The sequence below is a fragment of the Microchirus variegatus genome (assembly GCF_963457635.1).
Source record: "Microchirus variegatus genome assembly, chromosome: 18".
In the NCBI taxonomy this organism is placed as follows: Eukaryota; Metazoa; Chordata; class Actinopteri; order Pleuronectiformes; family Soleidae; genus Microchirus; species Microchirus variegatus.
The window spans coordinates 13,136,076-13,151,577 of record NC_139819.1 but is presented as its reverse complement, the minus strand read 5'-3'; the positions used below and the strand labels follow the sequence as shown (position 1 = coordinate 13,151,577).

General features: G+C 38.0%; 1 protein-coding gene across 1 annotated transcript; it reads left to right on the top strand.

The window, feature by feature from the left end:
- Positions 1–210: 210 nt before the first annotated feature.
- On the top strand, positions 211–7,698 carry paip1 (poly(A) binding protein interacting protein 1). Its single transcript, XM_083904503.1, has 11 exons — positions 211–602; positions 1,936–2,087; positions 3,446–3,643; positions 3,734–3,846; positions 3,939–4,050; positions 4,564–4,689; positions 4,776–4,882; positions 4,967–5,084; positions 5,176–5,230; positions 6,047–6,134; positions 6,613–7,698. Exons 1-11 carry the CDS (start codon positions 398–400, stop codon positions 6,710–6,712), a joined length of 1,374 nt encoding a protein of 457 aa, XP_083760629.1. The 5' UTR covers positions 211–397; the 3' UTR covers positions 6,713–7,698.
- The last annotated feature ends 7,804 nt before the right edge of the window (positions 7,699–15,502 follow it).

Below are 15,502 nucleotides of genomic sequence, written 5' to 3'. Positions count from 1 at the left end.
GCTGTAATTACGGACTTCAGACTGTGGAGGGCAGCATTACACATCTGCGTGTACAGCGTGCCAGAAATCATTGGAAGACGAAGAAAAAGAAGGTAATTAATTATCTGTCCAGCGCTTCCACTCCGTGCCAGCAGGGGGAGACTAGTAGTATTTTCGTTACCACACACCCTCATGGATACAGCGACTTTGTTTTTAAAGGAAGTGGCCAAAACAAGTTGTGTACGCTCAGTTTATACTTTCCGATGGAGGTAAAGACACCATGAAAGAGAGATAAGGCGCAATTTGTAATTGCCGCAACACGGAGTGGAAACAAAAATAGCAGTTAGTTATCGCGACAGCGTTCCTTCGTCGTTCTTCAGATGCTGCTTTGAGAGACGAGGCTGACAAACCAGCAGTCATGAATCAGAATTTTGAGCGAGCTCGCGGAGCTGGGGGGACCCGCAATTCTTCAGGGGAGCCCGGGTTCGTGGTCCTCGGCGGGGATGATGGCGTCGCCGAAAAGACGCATTTTAACCAAAGCGAACCGCTGAGACAGCCGCGGACGATGCCGCCGCTGTCCGAGAACAACATTAGCGCGACCAGCGACACGGTTGTCGGTGGAGGTAAGGCACCACTAACATTAACGGGAAATTAGCTAATTTAGCTAGCTAGCATTACATTCACTGTTGAGTATATTTAACTCATAACCAGTGCTATTGTGGTTTAAATAACTTACTTGCTAGCTATCGAATACGAGTAACGTTAGCTAGTATATTGACTGCCGGGAAGATGGTTTTAGGTTGGGCCATGTAGAGTCTCTCTTTATAGGGACCGTCAATAAATTGCAGCATGGTTATATTTTATGTGCCATTATTAATCCCATGGCTTGTATTCGGGTTTGCAAACTGTTCCGTAAAATAAGGATACAAAAAAAAGGATACAATTAATTTTCTTTGTTCCTTTATTTCAGTGCAAAACCCTTGCACTGCCTTTAAATTGACAATGACTCCATTAATGAAGATTGCGTTATTTGTATGACTTTAAGATCAGTGTGTTCCATGAAGTGGAAGCTATTGAATACAGTGTGGTTACTTAAATGGGAAAGTATTGACGGTCCCTTGAATATCCAAGTTGAAACCAACTTCTCGCCACTACTTTTAGCAATGTGCAGCTGTTGGGTTGTTTTTTTCATGTGAAGTAGCAACATCTAAATAAAGCGCCCCCACTCGGATATCACATAGTGGACTAATGTCATCATCCGCAGCTACCCAGTCTCTTAATACGTTAAATGTCAACGAAGTTTCACTAGTTTCACTTTCATTATCTGATAAATCTGATCAGCAACCTCTTGCATGAGTTCATCGATTCCCGTCTATAGTTTCGTTTTATATGGTCAAGATCTGCATTGAACTGCATCTTCTATCTCAACTAACATTAGTTTCTATGTTTATATATTTGTCTGTTATGTGCAAACTGGTCTCACTCTTGGATAATAAAGTAATCTCCATTTCTGTTACTGTCATGAGAACCTTTTTTTTTATTATTTAAAAAGGAAAACCCCAAAATGTGTCTTGTGTTTCCAAAAGTGTGGTATACCGTATTCCTTGAATGTTGGTCATAAATTATGAAAAAGTCACTGAATTGGACACATTTTTTGTTTCTCCTCACTGTGCGATACATCATTGTACCTTTGTGACATGTCCCTTCATTACCATGAACCTTGGTGCTTTATTTATGATGGGTTTATTTTAAGTCGATCCTTCTTTAACATCATGTGTGAGCATGTGAAGTTAGCTCCGATGTCAGCTGCTATTTGTGATTTGCTTCTCAAGATGTGTATTTTGGTATGAGTGGTCATCGATAACAGTAAAAAAAAAAAAAAAAAGAGTTTTGTCTAAATTGTTTTTACATGATTGTGACAAAGCCTGAAAACAGTACGTCTTCCTCCTTTTTCAGAATGTAAAAGACAGAGTAAACTCCAGCAAAGTGCAAACACCAACAGTATGCCTGCTTCTCGAGGATGTAATGATGTGGACTCCTTGGTCAAATCGTCAAACCTTTCTGCCACAGCTCCAGAGTTTGTCCCCTCTGGATTTAACACTTATGAAGTAAGAAGAATGTTTCACCATCACTGCATTTATAGTGATACTGTTACTGTTTATCATCACATGTGAATACTTCCAAGTAGGAGTTAGAGACTGTGTCATTAGTGCATTTATCATTACTGTTGCTCAGGTCATAGTATTCTGTAAATTTGAATTCAAAATGTTAAAGGTGGGGGCAGTAATGTAGACTAATGACTATTGATGTTTAATCTCAACAACAAAACAAATACAACCACCCCTTCCATGCAGCTTTTTTTATCGCCACCCTCCACATTAATACATGCAGAGTACATAATTTGAAACCATTCTTTGAAGACTGAGGGATGATAAGATTTGTCTGATGTCACCGGTGATCTTCCCGCATGGCACAGGACCTAAAAAAATGTATGTAATGATTATCCAGACCTAAATAATTGCAATATAATATGTTAACTGTAAAAATATGCTTTAAATTCTAAAAATGTCTCTTAAACAAACTGAAATTATTGTACGCATAAATTGTTTTTGCTCCACAAATAGGACAGATATATATTTTTCTTTTGGCTTCTCCTTCTCTGGGGGTTGCCACGTATTAGATTTGGCCAAGTTTTATTTTTCTATGCCAGATGCCCTTCCTAATGCAACCCTCCCATTTATCCTGGCTTGGTATCTGGCACTAGGAGCACACTAGAATGTTCGTTCAATCAATGATTGGTACCCCAGAACCTTTGGTGTTTGAGCCACTAGACCATGATTTTTTTTTTTGTGGAAATCGAGAATTTTAAATAAGAAAACGTTTTTCTCCCTCTCAGTTGCATGATCAAACAGGAACTAATTATGAGTAATAAGGTTCAGTAATGACTGAAAACTCTTGTGTGACTTCAAGTCACATGGAATTCAAAAGATTTTCACCAATCACAATTGTAATGGCATTAATGGTAATTCACCATGATCAACTTATTAACTGCTTTTTACCATCATGTATTTACCTCAACTCCCCATACCTTGTTCCAATACATTTTACTTTTAATTTGCTCCAAAATATAGATTTGTCTCAATGATTGCATATGAACTTTTCCCTGGAAGTAGTGGTTTCTTTTTCAGACTAAGTCCGCTCCCACTTCCCCCTCCTCATGCCTGTTTCACAAGAGCAGAGCTTGTGTCGGGTGTAAGAACCTTTTTCTTTTCAGTGCACCGACTGAAACTAACCAACAGTTAGCAGGCTGCAAGAAGACATTAGACGAATTCAAAGAAATATCTATACATATATAAATATGTTGGATTAAAGTCACTTACTTACTTTAATGTGTTACTTGTTTATGGATTAGTGTGACAGTGATATTACATTTTCCTATTTTGTTTTTTGATTGTTTTTTCTGTAGGGCCCTGTCGTGTGTGATGACAGTGAAGGCTATTACGGTGACGTTAACTTGGCCGATTTGGTGACAGACTTCCTCGGTCACTTGAGCTCCTCACCAGGGTCGTTTGAGTCGGACATTGAATACATGACTAGCATGCTCAACTCCTTGGTTACAACTGAAGAGATGCTGCAGAATCTAGTGGAACTGATTTATCAACAGGTTTGGAGATACACTTTTAGTCCTTGGTTGGGTTTTTTAACAGCAAATGTAGATAAAATACATGTTTAAGTTGTTTTCTTTTCATTGTAGTCCACAGCCATTCCAAACTTCTCTTACACGGGTGCAAGACTCTGCAACTACCTGTCCAAACATCTCATTGTCAGCCCCTCCAGTGGCAACTTTCGGCAGCTGCTCCTGAAAAGGTGATTTTGTTATGTTGTTTTTTCTCCATTTTATGCCTGTTTGTCATTTATTCACACCGCCTTTTAAAAGGTAAGAATGATGTTTCTTTCAGGTGTCGGACAGAATATGAACAAAGGGATGTCGCCGTTAGTGGAGATGCAGACACTCAAAAGAAATTCCACTCTTATGTGCTCTTTCTCGGAGAGCTCTATCTGCACTTGGAGGTGAGAGGTTTGCCTGATGTGAAATGATTGACAGGACATCTTTCATTATGTATTTTTTTTGTAATCAATGTATTAACCTCACTTTAATATTATATGCAAGGATGGCATCTGGTTAGAATCACTGCCTAATTAGGGCTTTTCATAATCAATTAACATGTCAATTATTATTGCTTGATGATCAAAAAGTGAAAAAAAGTATTTTTCAAACCTCAAAAAAAAAAATATTTATTTCATTCAAATTATTGTTTGTAATCTGTCTGCCTAATCTGATATTATTATGACTACTACTGACCTCTTTGCCAGATCACCCTTGGAAAAGAGATTTCAATCTCAATGGGTTCCTGTTTAAGTAAAGGTTAAATAAAAAAGAATATATTCATAATCCATCATTTCTTTATATTTATTTAAGTTTTATTGGACTTTTTATTGCAAATAAGGAATATATCATAGCAATGGCATACTTTTGAGTGTTCTGGCTTATAAGAAATGTGTTTTGTTTTGATGTTTGTTTAGGTAAAGAGTGTAAAAGGAGCTCCGAATAGAGCGGAGGTTCTCCTCAGCGCTCTGAAAGACCTAATGAACAGTCTGTTCTCCAAACCTGTGGACTCAAACCTCATCTGTGCTGTCAAACTGCTTAAGGTTTTAAATCTTATTAGGACACATGTATTCATCGATATTTATATTGTCTGTTCAGGGTTAATTTAAGAATTTGTTTGAATGTAAAGCTTACAGGCTCGGTCCTGGATGACACATGGAAAGAGAGAGGACATGCACACATGGATGATCTGATGCAAAGGATAAAAACAGTAGTACTGGATGCCACATGCAGCAGGTGTGTTTCTCAATGGGGGCTTTTGTTTGTAGTTACTATCACCAACACGCGTGCTACACTTAACTTTCTGATTCGTCTCCTCAGGGATGTTCGACAGATGCTTCTGAAGCTTGTGGAGCTGAGATCCAGCGACTGGGGCAGAGTTCGTGCTGCTCCAGCAGCGAGCAACGCCACGCCAGACAACGACCCCAACTATTTCATGGTGCGTGTCAGATACTCCTCAAATGTTCTATTTTTATTATATATTTTTAGTTGACAAGTTTGTCATTGTTTTTTTGTTGTTGTTGTTCCAGAATGAACCTACATTTTACACTGAAGATGGCACACCTTTTACAGCAGCAGACCCAGGTAAAGCTCTATAAACACATTCTTCTATTCTATTTATCTTGTCATTATAGATTTACAATCCCCACTTACCTATTTTATTATTATTATTATTAGTAGTAGTATTGTTATTCAGATGTGAAAGCTGTGCTTCAATTACAAGTATGGCCCCACGTTATTACAAATTGGAGGCTTTTATTCTGAATATAACACCTTTAATGTGTTAATTCAGTGAGTATTCAGACCCCTTTAGGGACTCTTTTTCAAAAAAGTGACTTTTTCTGGTGTTATTTGAGACTTTTGGAGAATCTGACGTGAAAGCACGTATCATTCTGAAGGTCCCAGACGAGACGAAAGTGCAAAATAATTTGGATGCAATCTATAACACACTCTCCCATGCACATCAAGAATGCGAAGGAACAAATTATTTATGAGGACGAAGGGAGGAAGTATCGCATTACGGTCTGTCTGCGACCACAGCAGGCTTCACACACACACACACACACACACACACACACACACACACCTGCTGCTGCTGCAACACTGATTGTGGTGTAAAAAACAACATATTTCTTTACTCATGTTTTGTTTATTTCACAACATTATTCTTCTCTCCTACATCAACAATGGATCCAAAATAGGCTGTAGACTATTACTTCTGCTGATTGTATAGACATAATTTAAGGTGCTTTTAAATTCCACCAAGTAGACAGCAGCTGTTTCCTTTTAACAATAGTCCAAAATGTGCGGTTTAAGTTTATCCTCTCCTGCAGCTTATTGATAAAGCTCATTATCGTGCTGCGTCTCTCTGGGTCTAAATGTCCACCTCTGCTTTTATAGAATATGCTGAGAAATACCAGGAGATCCTGGACAGGCAGGACTATTTCCATGACTTCGATGGCGAAAATGGGAATGACCGTGACGACGAGTAAGTACCTATTTTTCTGATGAAACAATATATGTGGGTGATGCATAAGAAGATAGGGTGTACTATTATCTTTACGTTTTTCCTTTTAGTTAGCTGTGTTAGAACTAAATCTGTAAAAATACATTAGTACCACTACTTTCTTCTAGTTCTTGAGTCATGGTTAGGGTCATGTGACTGACTGCACAGCGGCTTCTCACATGACCACCACTGACCCATAGGCCCCAGATTTTGGCAAATGTTTTTGACTAGCCCACAATGCAACCTCAGATTTGGTTTTGTCAGCAGTTTAGGTGTGAAAGAGGGCTTAGCTTTCTCTCACAAGTGTGTGTGTGTGTGTGTGTGTGTGAGCTTGTGGTTTTGTGCAACCGTGGAAATCCTCCACTGTATGTGAATATTATTTACACAAGCCATTTATCACGCTGAAAAACACATTTGTGTTATGATCGGAAAACAAACTTTTGTTGTCTTTTGTTGCCAGATACGACGACGACGACGATGAAGATGAGATGGAGCCTGAAATGGAAGAAGCTTTTGAACGTTTTTGTTTAGAATCGGAGCGAAAGCGGCAACTGTTGTAGAGTAACGTTACCACTCGGCTTACTGGAATGTTTAAGAGCAAAACAAACATTTATTGGCAGAAATTTAGGCTCTAACTTTTCCTTTTACTGCAAAACAAGTATTTTAACAAAAAGAGCTGTTCATAGTAGCACCTTTTTTCCCGTCTGCTGATTTAGAAAATGGGGACAATCAGTAGAATATGTTCAATGTTCAAGTATGAAGGTTTTTTTTCGACACAAGTCTTTGTTGTTTTAATTCTTTCATATATTTCTGTCATTTATGCCTTTTATGAGGGAAAAGTGTGTGCTGTGGGTTATTTGCTAAAAGGCAGATTGGGTTCATCGTATTGTGCTCACAATATGTTCTATTCTAATTCATACCCCATGCATAAGACACTGGCCAAATGCATCATAGATGGGTGATTTTTTTTGTAACTACACACCTACATAAATGCATTTACAGCCTTTTTCTCAACTGTTACAGATTCATGTCCCATTTTATTCATCAAACGTAAGCATAATTTTAACTTTACCCTGATTACTTTGACAGGAGCTAAATTTGTTTATCTTTGGGGGTTAAACGGTTTAATACGTATTAAGCACATGCCTCACAATCTTGAGAATGCTGTGTGCGTCCAAATGCGTTTATTAATAAATAAATAAATATAATCCAGTTGGTTTTCTAGATGTAGCTTTAAATATCTGCGCATCCGAGGTTTTTTTTGCAGTTGTCCCGAGATGCAGTGAAAACTGTGCATAACATAAAAAAAGGAATGTTGCGTTTTTAGTTTGTAAATATTATTTATGACACTATTTGCCTGCAATAAATTCTTTATAATGTGATTGTTTTTATTTGCTTGATTTGTGTTCGGTCTTCCTTGACTTGCTGAGGATCCACACTGAGCCGAGGCACCGGTCACTCAAAAGTCAGCTCTTCGTGTGTAACAGAGCCATTTCATATGAATTTATACCTCTAACATTGTTTTTATGTTGCACTGATGCTGATTAAAGTACATTTGAATTTACTCTTAAGTATTATTGTACTGGAGTGTCATCTTATGTTAAAATGTGTTCCTATGGTTTTGTTCTCTTCTAATACATGCAAACACAGGCAGGCAAAATATTCTAAATAATCACTGTTAATGTGTTCAAATAAGGTGACACTGTATATCAGCGTTAGTGTCAGGTTTTATTACCACTGTTTGTCACTGTATGCCTCATCTGCGTCTGCGCAGTAATGCTTAAAAAGTTGGTTATGACCCAAGTAGGAAATGTTTTACATTGGTGCTGATCCAGATTTGCCTGTATTGACATGATTTGCTTTCTCTAATTTTAAAAGTTACCTGACCGACTCCACTTCCTCCCCTGGTGATGTAAGAGAACAAGTTCAAACTAGAGAAAGTAATTTGTGAACAAACTTTAGTGCCTTCTGCCTGAGCTGAATCATCCGACATGCTGCAGTGAATTGGTATGAATGACAAGAATACAAGTTTCATATAGAAAGTTAGAATGTACAGATTGTATGTTTGACTCTGTCTCCCCCTGGTGACCATATTGAGTAATGTGATAAATGGTGTTCTTTGACTATCCATCAATGGAGGGTCTTTAAATGCCAGTTCCTTGTGATACAGACACTGAATTGAATAAACATTTAATTATTAATTCAGATTAATATGAAGAGCAACCATATATATCCCTCAGATGTGACATTTCAGCTGAGAAAAGACACAAAAACAAATATGGCTCGACTGCAAACAGGATGCCCTAGAATTAAGAAAAAATGTCAAAAGTGTAAAAGATAATACAAGCATGTGTCCTTCATAAGGCAAATTTTCCATATATCGAAATGATAAGGAAACTTTGCATGTGCTCCAAAAGGGCAGGAACCTGCTTTGTTTCCATAGCTCAGAGGAGAATGATGGTACCACAATGTCCTCTCAGCTTCTGTGTCCATGCAGTTATTTTTAGGCTACAATGAAGGACTGGGGGAAAAAAAAATTGGAATACATCCTTGAATTCTGTTGTGTTTTGACAAAATGAAACAAAGCAACTGTGGAGAAAAATAATGCCGTTTTTTAATTCATGTAAATCATTTTTGGAGATTGTTTACATCCAGGCCTGAATCAAAAAGTCAACTCTCAACTCCCCAGTCAGTCACAGAGAAAAGATGAGTCATGTACAGCATAAACCTTCAAATGTTTGTCCTCTTCTTTATCTTATTTTGTGTTTTTTTTGTTTCTGTAGAAGAACAATGAATGCAAGCTGTGAAGCAGTGAAGTGCATAAGCATGGACTGATATTGGGAAAAGTTATAAATAAAACACGCGTGGGGACATTTGTGCACGTCACAGGTTGACTGTCCAATGTCAAGTTATTATTTGATGTAGTGGTCCTATCATATTATGTATTAGTAAACTGATAACAACTGCAATTGTTGATACTGTAGACAAAACAACCGTTAAATGGAAGCCTTTCGTACAAATCTAGAGATGGGACAAAACCCCTTTTTTGTGTCTGATATCCATACCACAAACTCAAGTATCTAACGATACAGAGTGTGATACAGCCGTTGTAGTCGTTTTTAGACCATTTATGAATTATGAAGCTGTTAACAACACGTTTTTGCACTGAGTTATTTCAAAAACAATTTTCCTTTTCAGAAAGCTCAGAGGCCTTGATGGACCAGATGTACAAATCCCTTGTCGTAAGTCTTCTTACTTTCCACTTTCCTGCCTGGTATCAGTGGCAAAAAAATAAAAATAAGCTCTCTAAAATGATGTCAGTGGCAACCGAAGTAATTGATAAATCGCAGGAATCTTTGTGAGGAGTATCTTGGTACGTAGCTCTCTTCCCCTGTTTCCCCCTGGTAACCAAAAAGATATATATAAAAAAATCATTATTCCCAAGTGCAAGATGTATTCTTAACTCCAAAAACCATTAATCCACCGCTGCAGCAAAGGGCAGTGTTTGTTATAGTTTATTGTATTCTGTTCTATTCTATTATAGTTTGTTCTATTCTATTCTAATCGTGCAACACATTTATTGTTCTCCCCAACAAAAGAAGGAATAAACGGCACAAACACGACTCCGCTATAGTTTTAGGCGTTTTTGCTTATTTACATGTTTACAGTCTGTGCTGTGTGATATATAGGATTTTTGGATCGTATCAGATTTACAGGTTGTATCTGTCCGATATCTGATCCGGTGATTTTTGACCAGTATTGGACCGATACCAATTTCCATCATATACAGGTCTGTCAGTTTTTTCCCACCAAAAAGAGGTGGTTGCACTTATAGACTAATTAATTTTATTTTCCACTGTCACTGTTAAATATAAACTGTCTCAGCTTTTAACCTCCATATAACCTCTGTATGCGGTCATTGATTTGTGAGCCACAGTGAGCCTGCTGGACACGAGCGTCCAGATCACAATGCAGCAGCAATGCAACTCCCCCCCCCTAAAAAAAAAAAACAGCCTTAGATTCCCACTGGTCAGCAGATAGGTGTGAAAGAGGGATTAGCTCCACACAGTCCACTCACCCAGAAGTCTGCGTGTGTGTGTGTTTCTGTACCCTGAGTTGTGTGTAACTCGGTAATACAGGACGTTTAAAGCAATACTACGTGTGTTTGCATGACTTTGAATCACTGGATTATTGTTGTTGTCACCACTCAGTTTGAGAGAACATGAGGCTGAACATGTGCTCGTCAAAAGGCTATATTATTTATTTATTTATTTATTTATATACTTTTTCCGGTGAGTGTGTTTTCATACTTTTCTAGTACAACTCAAGCTGGTTATATCTTGTATTTTATACCCTTTGTACCCTTTGGATTCATCGTTTTTATTGTTTATGGTCCAAAAATATGAAAACATATGCGAAGCCAACGTTATTGGGCTGGCAAAGTTGATGAGTTTGTATAAATGAATTCCAATAAAAACATGCAATAACATAACACATTAAGATTCTCTCTCTCCCCCCCCCCCCCCCTCCACACACACACACACACACACACACACACACACACACACACACACACACACACACACACACACACACACACACACACACACACACACACACACACAACCCACATCCATCCCCCGCACCTTTGAAAAGCTTGCTACGCCCCTGGCTGAAGGGGAAACTACCAGCATCACTGTGACCACCTCAGGTTTTCAAGTACTTGAGTGAATGCAGCATGTTTAGTGGGTGATCCACACAAATTAGATCCTTGGTTTCTCAAACTGAGCCTTTCCCAGAAATGCTTTACATCAGAATGCTGCAACTTGCTCATTATGGATTCTAAAGGTGTCGTTGCTCACCAGATGACGTACGCACGACTCATGGTTGCTCAAACAGAGGAGTGGGCGTAAGGAGTCGGCTAACGCAACCCCCCAAAACACACACACACACACACACACACACACACACACACACACACACACACACACGCACACAGCCGACACACAATTGAGGCCTGGATCCTGCAGTCTGAAAACAAATGATTTACTGACTCACTGCGATTAATGGCAGATGCATCAGGCTGTAACTGTAAACACATTAGTTTACATTTAGGACTGCCACTAATGACTGTCAGAGGTGGAAACTAACAAAATACATTTACTCAAGTTACTGTATTGAATCCTTTTTTTTGTGTATTTTGTATTTTTTAAGTACAATTTAAAATCAGGATTTTTTTATTTTACTTGAGTACGTATTGACTGAAGTATTGTACTTAGTTACTTTATAAATCCTATCCGTTACTGAGTAAAAAAAGTGAAAAATTCAGCACAATGAAGACCTACAGGGGGAAAATATACACCAGAACCAGACGAATGATGATGTGATTATCACCAGCATGCGTGAACATAGAGGGCGCGCGCCAAACGTGACGTAAAATCCTGTGTCGCTGTGTCCTATGGCGCGTGAGCTCCAAAATCATTTTGGATTTCTGACCTCTTGTCATATTTCTACTACCCTCACACCCCACGCAAAGTAACTAAGTAACTTTTACTTAAAGTACATTTCAAATGAACTACTTTTTACTTCTACTTGAGTACATTTTCAGATGACTACTTTTACTTCTACTTGAGTAATATTTCATCAAAGTTTTGGTCCTTTTACTTGAGTAGAATATTTTAGTACTTTTTCCATCTCTGATGATTGTTAGAATGTGGCCAAAAACGATTATTACATTCAAATTCAAAATACCGAGGTCGTTTAGGTTAAAAACTGGCAACCGTGGTTGCTCGGCAGCTGAGACTCTACTGACTGCAATGATTGGTAGACAGCGGTAGGTGGCGCCACATTCCAAAACATCATTTCCATACATAAACATGATTTACAGTCTGCAAAAGATTTTATTTAATGCAAATATTTTGGCTTTACTGTTGTTGTTGGTGAGTTCAGTTTGTTATATGAACATTATTCCTGAGTCTCAGTGACATATTAGGAGGATTTTATGGCCAGTTGATTTATTACATAATGCACCTTTAACTTTATGAAATTATTCATTATTTCATCCTTTAAATGCTGGAAATGCTGTAATCTGAATTTTACTTTGATAGAGAAACAAAGACGCTGGAAATATATTCACATTCAAGAAGCTGAAATCAAGGATAACTTTATTTTACAAAAATAAAAACACTCAAACCATATGGTGACTCATGAAAATAGTTTTGCAATAGTTTGCCGATTCAGTAATTGATCTGTTTTTGTGTGTTTTAAGTTTCAAACAAGATCTTAATGAGCATTTAAAGCTGTCATATTCCACATAGACATCCTTATGAAGGTACATTTTTCCTTTGAGACAATTGTTTGATTTGCGGAATTATTAGATTATTGTACAATATATACAACGACATTTTTACATGCAAAACAGATCTCCTTTAACCCTTTAAGCTGCTACTCAACCATTTGGTCGACCACACTTTAAAGGGACACTGTGTAATATTTATGGGTTTATATGATCCAAAATCCACTTTTTTATACATATTATGTGCTCCTGCATTCTCTAGTCGCTGTATAATAGTTTTTGTTCAAAAAGGCATGTAAAATAACATGGTCGTGGGCCGCTGTTGCATTGCCACGACGCCATGTTTCTACGGGAGCCTGTAAGGACAAACGCGAGAGAACAAATCAAGCGTCTCTTTACTTGTAGCCGAAGTCCCGCCTCCTCTCTCTCCGCTTCGTCTGCTACGGCCGCGGTAGCTCGCCCTCTCCCTCGCCTCACGAACCTCATCTGCTGACACGGAGAAAGACGACGAGGACGACATTTGACCGGCTGAGGATACCGTAGCGCTCAGGGAAGGGAGGGGGTGAGCAGAGGAGCAGTTCTTTGTTGTAAATTTCAGCCTCTCCTCTAGAGGTCACTATAAACTACTTACTTAACCTTTAAGTGAGTGAGGAAAAACAGTGTTTCCCTCAGGGTTCAGATTCAGATGAACAGCTCATTATCAGTCTTCTGCAGAACTCGATGACGAGCTGACGAGCATCTGAATCAGTGTTCCCTGAGGACCAGGGTTGGGAAACACTGCTCTGGAGCAAATCATTGACTCTCCTCTGCTCCACTGAAGCGCCTCGCTGGGCAACAGGTCAGACCGTGGTTACGTGCACTCATAAATGTTTGAATGTTATCGCAGAATTCCGGCAGTAAACACTTTGTGTTTGTGCCGTTGCCACACTGCAGCAGAGACACCGTGAACTCAGCATGACGCTCCTACATTTCCCATAATGCAACCAAACGCCATCTTTTCTTTTTCTTTTTTTATTTGACCCTGTGCCTTCACATCCTTCAAATTCCACAAACCCAAAATCACAAAGCGGGCTTTGTGCGACAGATCTGGAGCTGAGATGATGCCATCGGGGGTTATTTTCTCACACTTCCGCCAGACAATGACTCTTCAGAGGCCGAGTCACACTTTAAGCTACTGTTAAACCCAGTTTTGCTTCAATGGTAACATTTATTTATTGTTTGTTTCCACAGTAAATCTTACATTACTTGCTGTAACAACCACAAAGGAGTTTTTTATCATCCAATCCAAGAAAGTTTCACAATCTTGTTCCAGCTTAACACTGATGCATCAGTGTTTTCCTGAAAAGGAAACATGATCATTCAAACGTTGTGGTTCAAACTGGGGGTCCTTGATTCTGCGCAGTGCGTGACTTATTCTTTTCTCAGACTCTCTGCTGTCGTAAATACAGAAATTATAGGGTTCGTGGTGATGAGACAGTGTGAGTTGATAATTAATGACGTGTGGGTTGTTGTTGTTGTTTAAATTAGATGTCTGTCGATTGTTTTCCCACTCATGATGTGGCTCTACAATGACGTTTACAAGCAGTTTAATGGAGCGTTAAGTGAAGGCTGGTGGGTGTGGTCTTGCTTCGAGCTCAGATTACTTAAATTCCAATTGTGTTTGAATATTTTCAAACTCACTCAGGCTTTATTAGGCTACACATTTTCTTTGACTTGTGTTGGGATAATAGTCCCTTTATAACATAAAACATATTTAACCGTGTAAACTTGACTTTGCAGCAGTGACTTGTAAAAGGGTGTTTCTTTATCCTCTGTCTGCTCATAAACTGCTCTCTATCAGCTCTAGATCTGACACAGACTGTGTCCAAACAACTTCCTCTGCCCAGTCATTCTTTATCACAGGCTTTCGTTCACACCTTTGAAAAATACTTGGGTCAAACTTTGTACCGGAACAGGTGTTGCATCAAGTTCTGTTCCTCCGTCGAAATTGCTTTTGCTCCGTGTCGTGTTTCCCTGTAAAGCGTCCTCCTCTGCCCTATGTGCTGGGATACAGTTGGGTTCCAGTTACAAAATTATTACAAAATAAAGACATTTTGATAACTTAAAGCTCATGTGTCAACAGCATGACTCCAAACTGCTCTTGTTTACCTACAAACACCCTGATTGCACCTGTGCAAACTAACTGGGAAAAAAAAAAAAGTATAAAAATGACTGAAAGTAACTTTAACTCAACCTTTCCTTCGTTTTCTCTTTGTATCTTTGTACTGATTTGATTTGTCCTGTTTTTTTTTGTTTGTTTGTTTACAGGTGAAATTCCTGTGTTTTGCTCCAACTTCACCAAAAACAAGAAATAAGAACACATTTTTAATTCTGGTTTCATTTTGTCTTGTCGATATAATCGATTCTTCTCAATTTATGTTTTGACAAATTTAACACGCAGGCTTCACTTTAATTACTCAAGAGGACAAAAATGTTTTTTTTCCGCAATATTTTTCAAACTGGCAAATATTTTGACATATTCAAGACTGATTAAAAGATAATAATATAATAATGTAATGTAATAATAATAACAACATTTGTAATTTTTTAAATAGAAATATTATTACTATGCACTCAAACTGGCATTTAAGGGGCTCAAATCCTAATCATTATTCAACATTTGACCATTTTGATCAGGACTAAAGTTGATAACAAGATTTAACCCCAAAAAGCAGAAATATATTTTAGATATATTTTTATAGCAGATTATGGAAGTGGTCATGTTTGTCCTTTTCCGACATAAGAGGGTAGTACATTTCAAATCAGTATTCAATAATAGTCAATATTTTTGGCAAATATTTGACATATACAAAAATCCCTCAGCCGACCAAAGTTTTTTGTGTGTATATATACACACATATAAATATATATGTATATATATACACACATGTTTAAGTATATATATATATATATATATATATATATATATATATATATATATATATGTTTATGTGTATATGTGTGTATATATATATAGCTATGTATGTATATGTAAAAAAACAAACAACACACATTT

Coding starts and splice junctions, on each gene's coding strand:
- paip1 (XM_083904503.1), top strand. CDS start 398: ATGAATCAGAATTTTGAGCGAGCTCGCGGAGCTGGGGGGACCCGCAAT. Junction 3,644..3,733: donor TGGAACTGATTTATCAACAG/GTTTGGAGATAC, acceptor TTTTCATTGTAG/TCCACAGCCATTCCAAACTT. Junction 5,231..6,046: donor TTTTACAGCAGCAGACCCAG/GTAAAGCTCTAT, acceptor CTGCTTTTATAG/AATATGCTGAGAAATACCAG.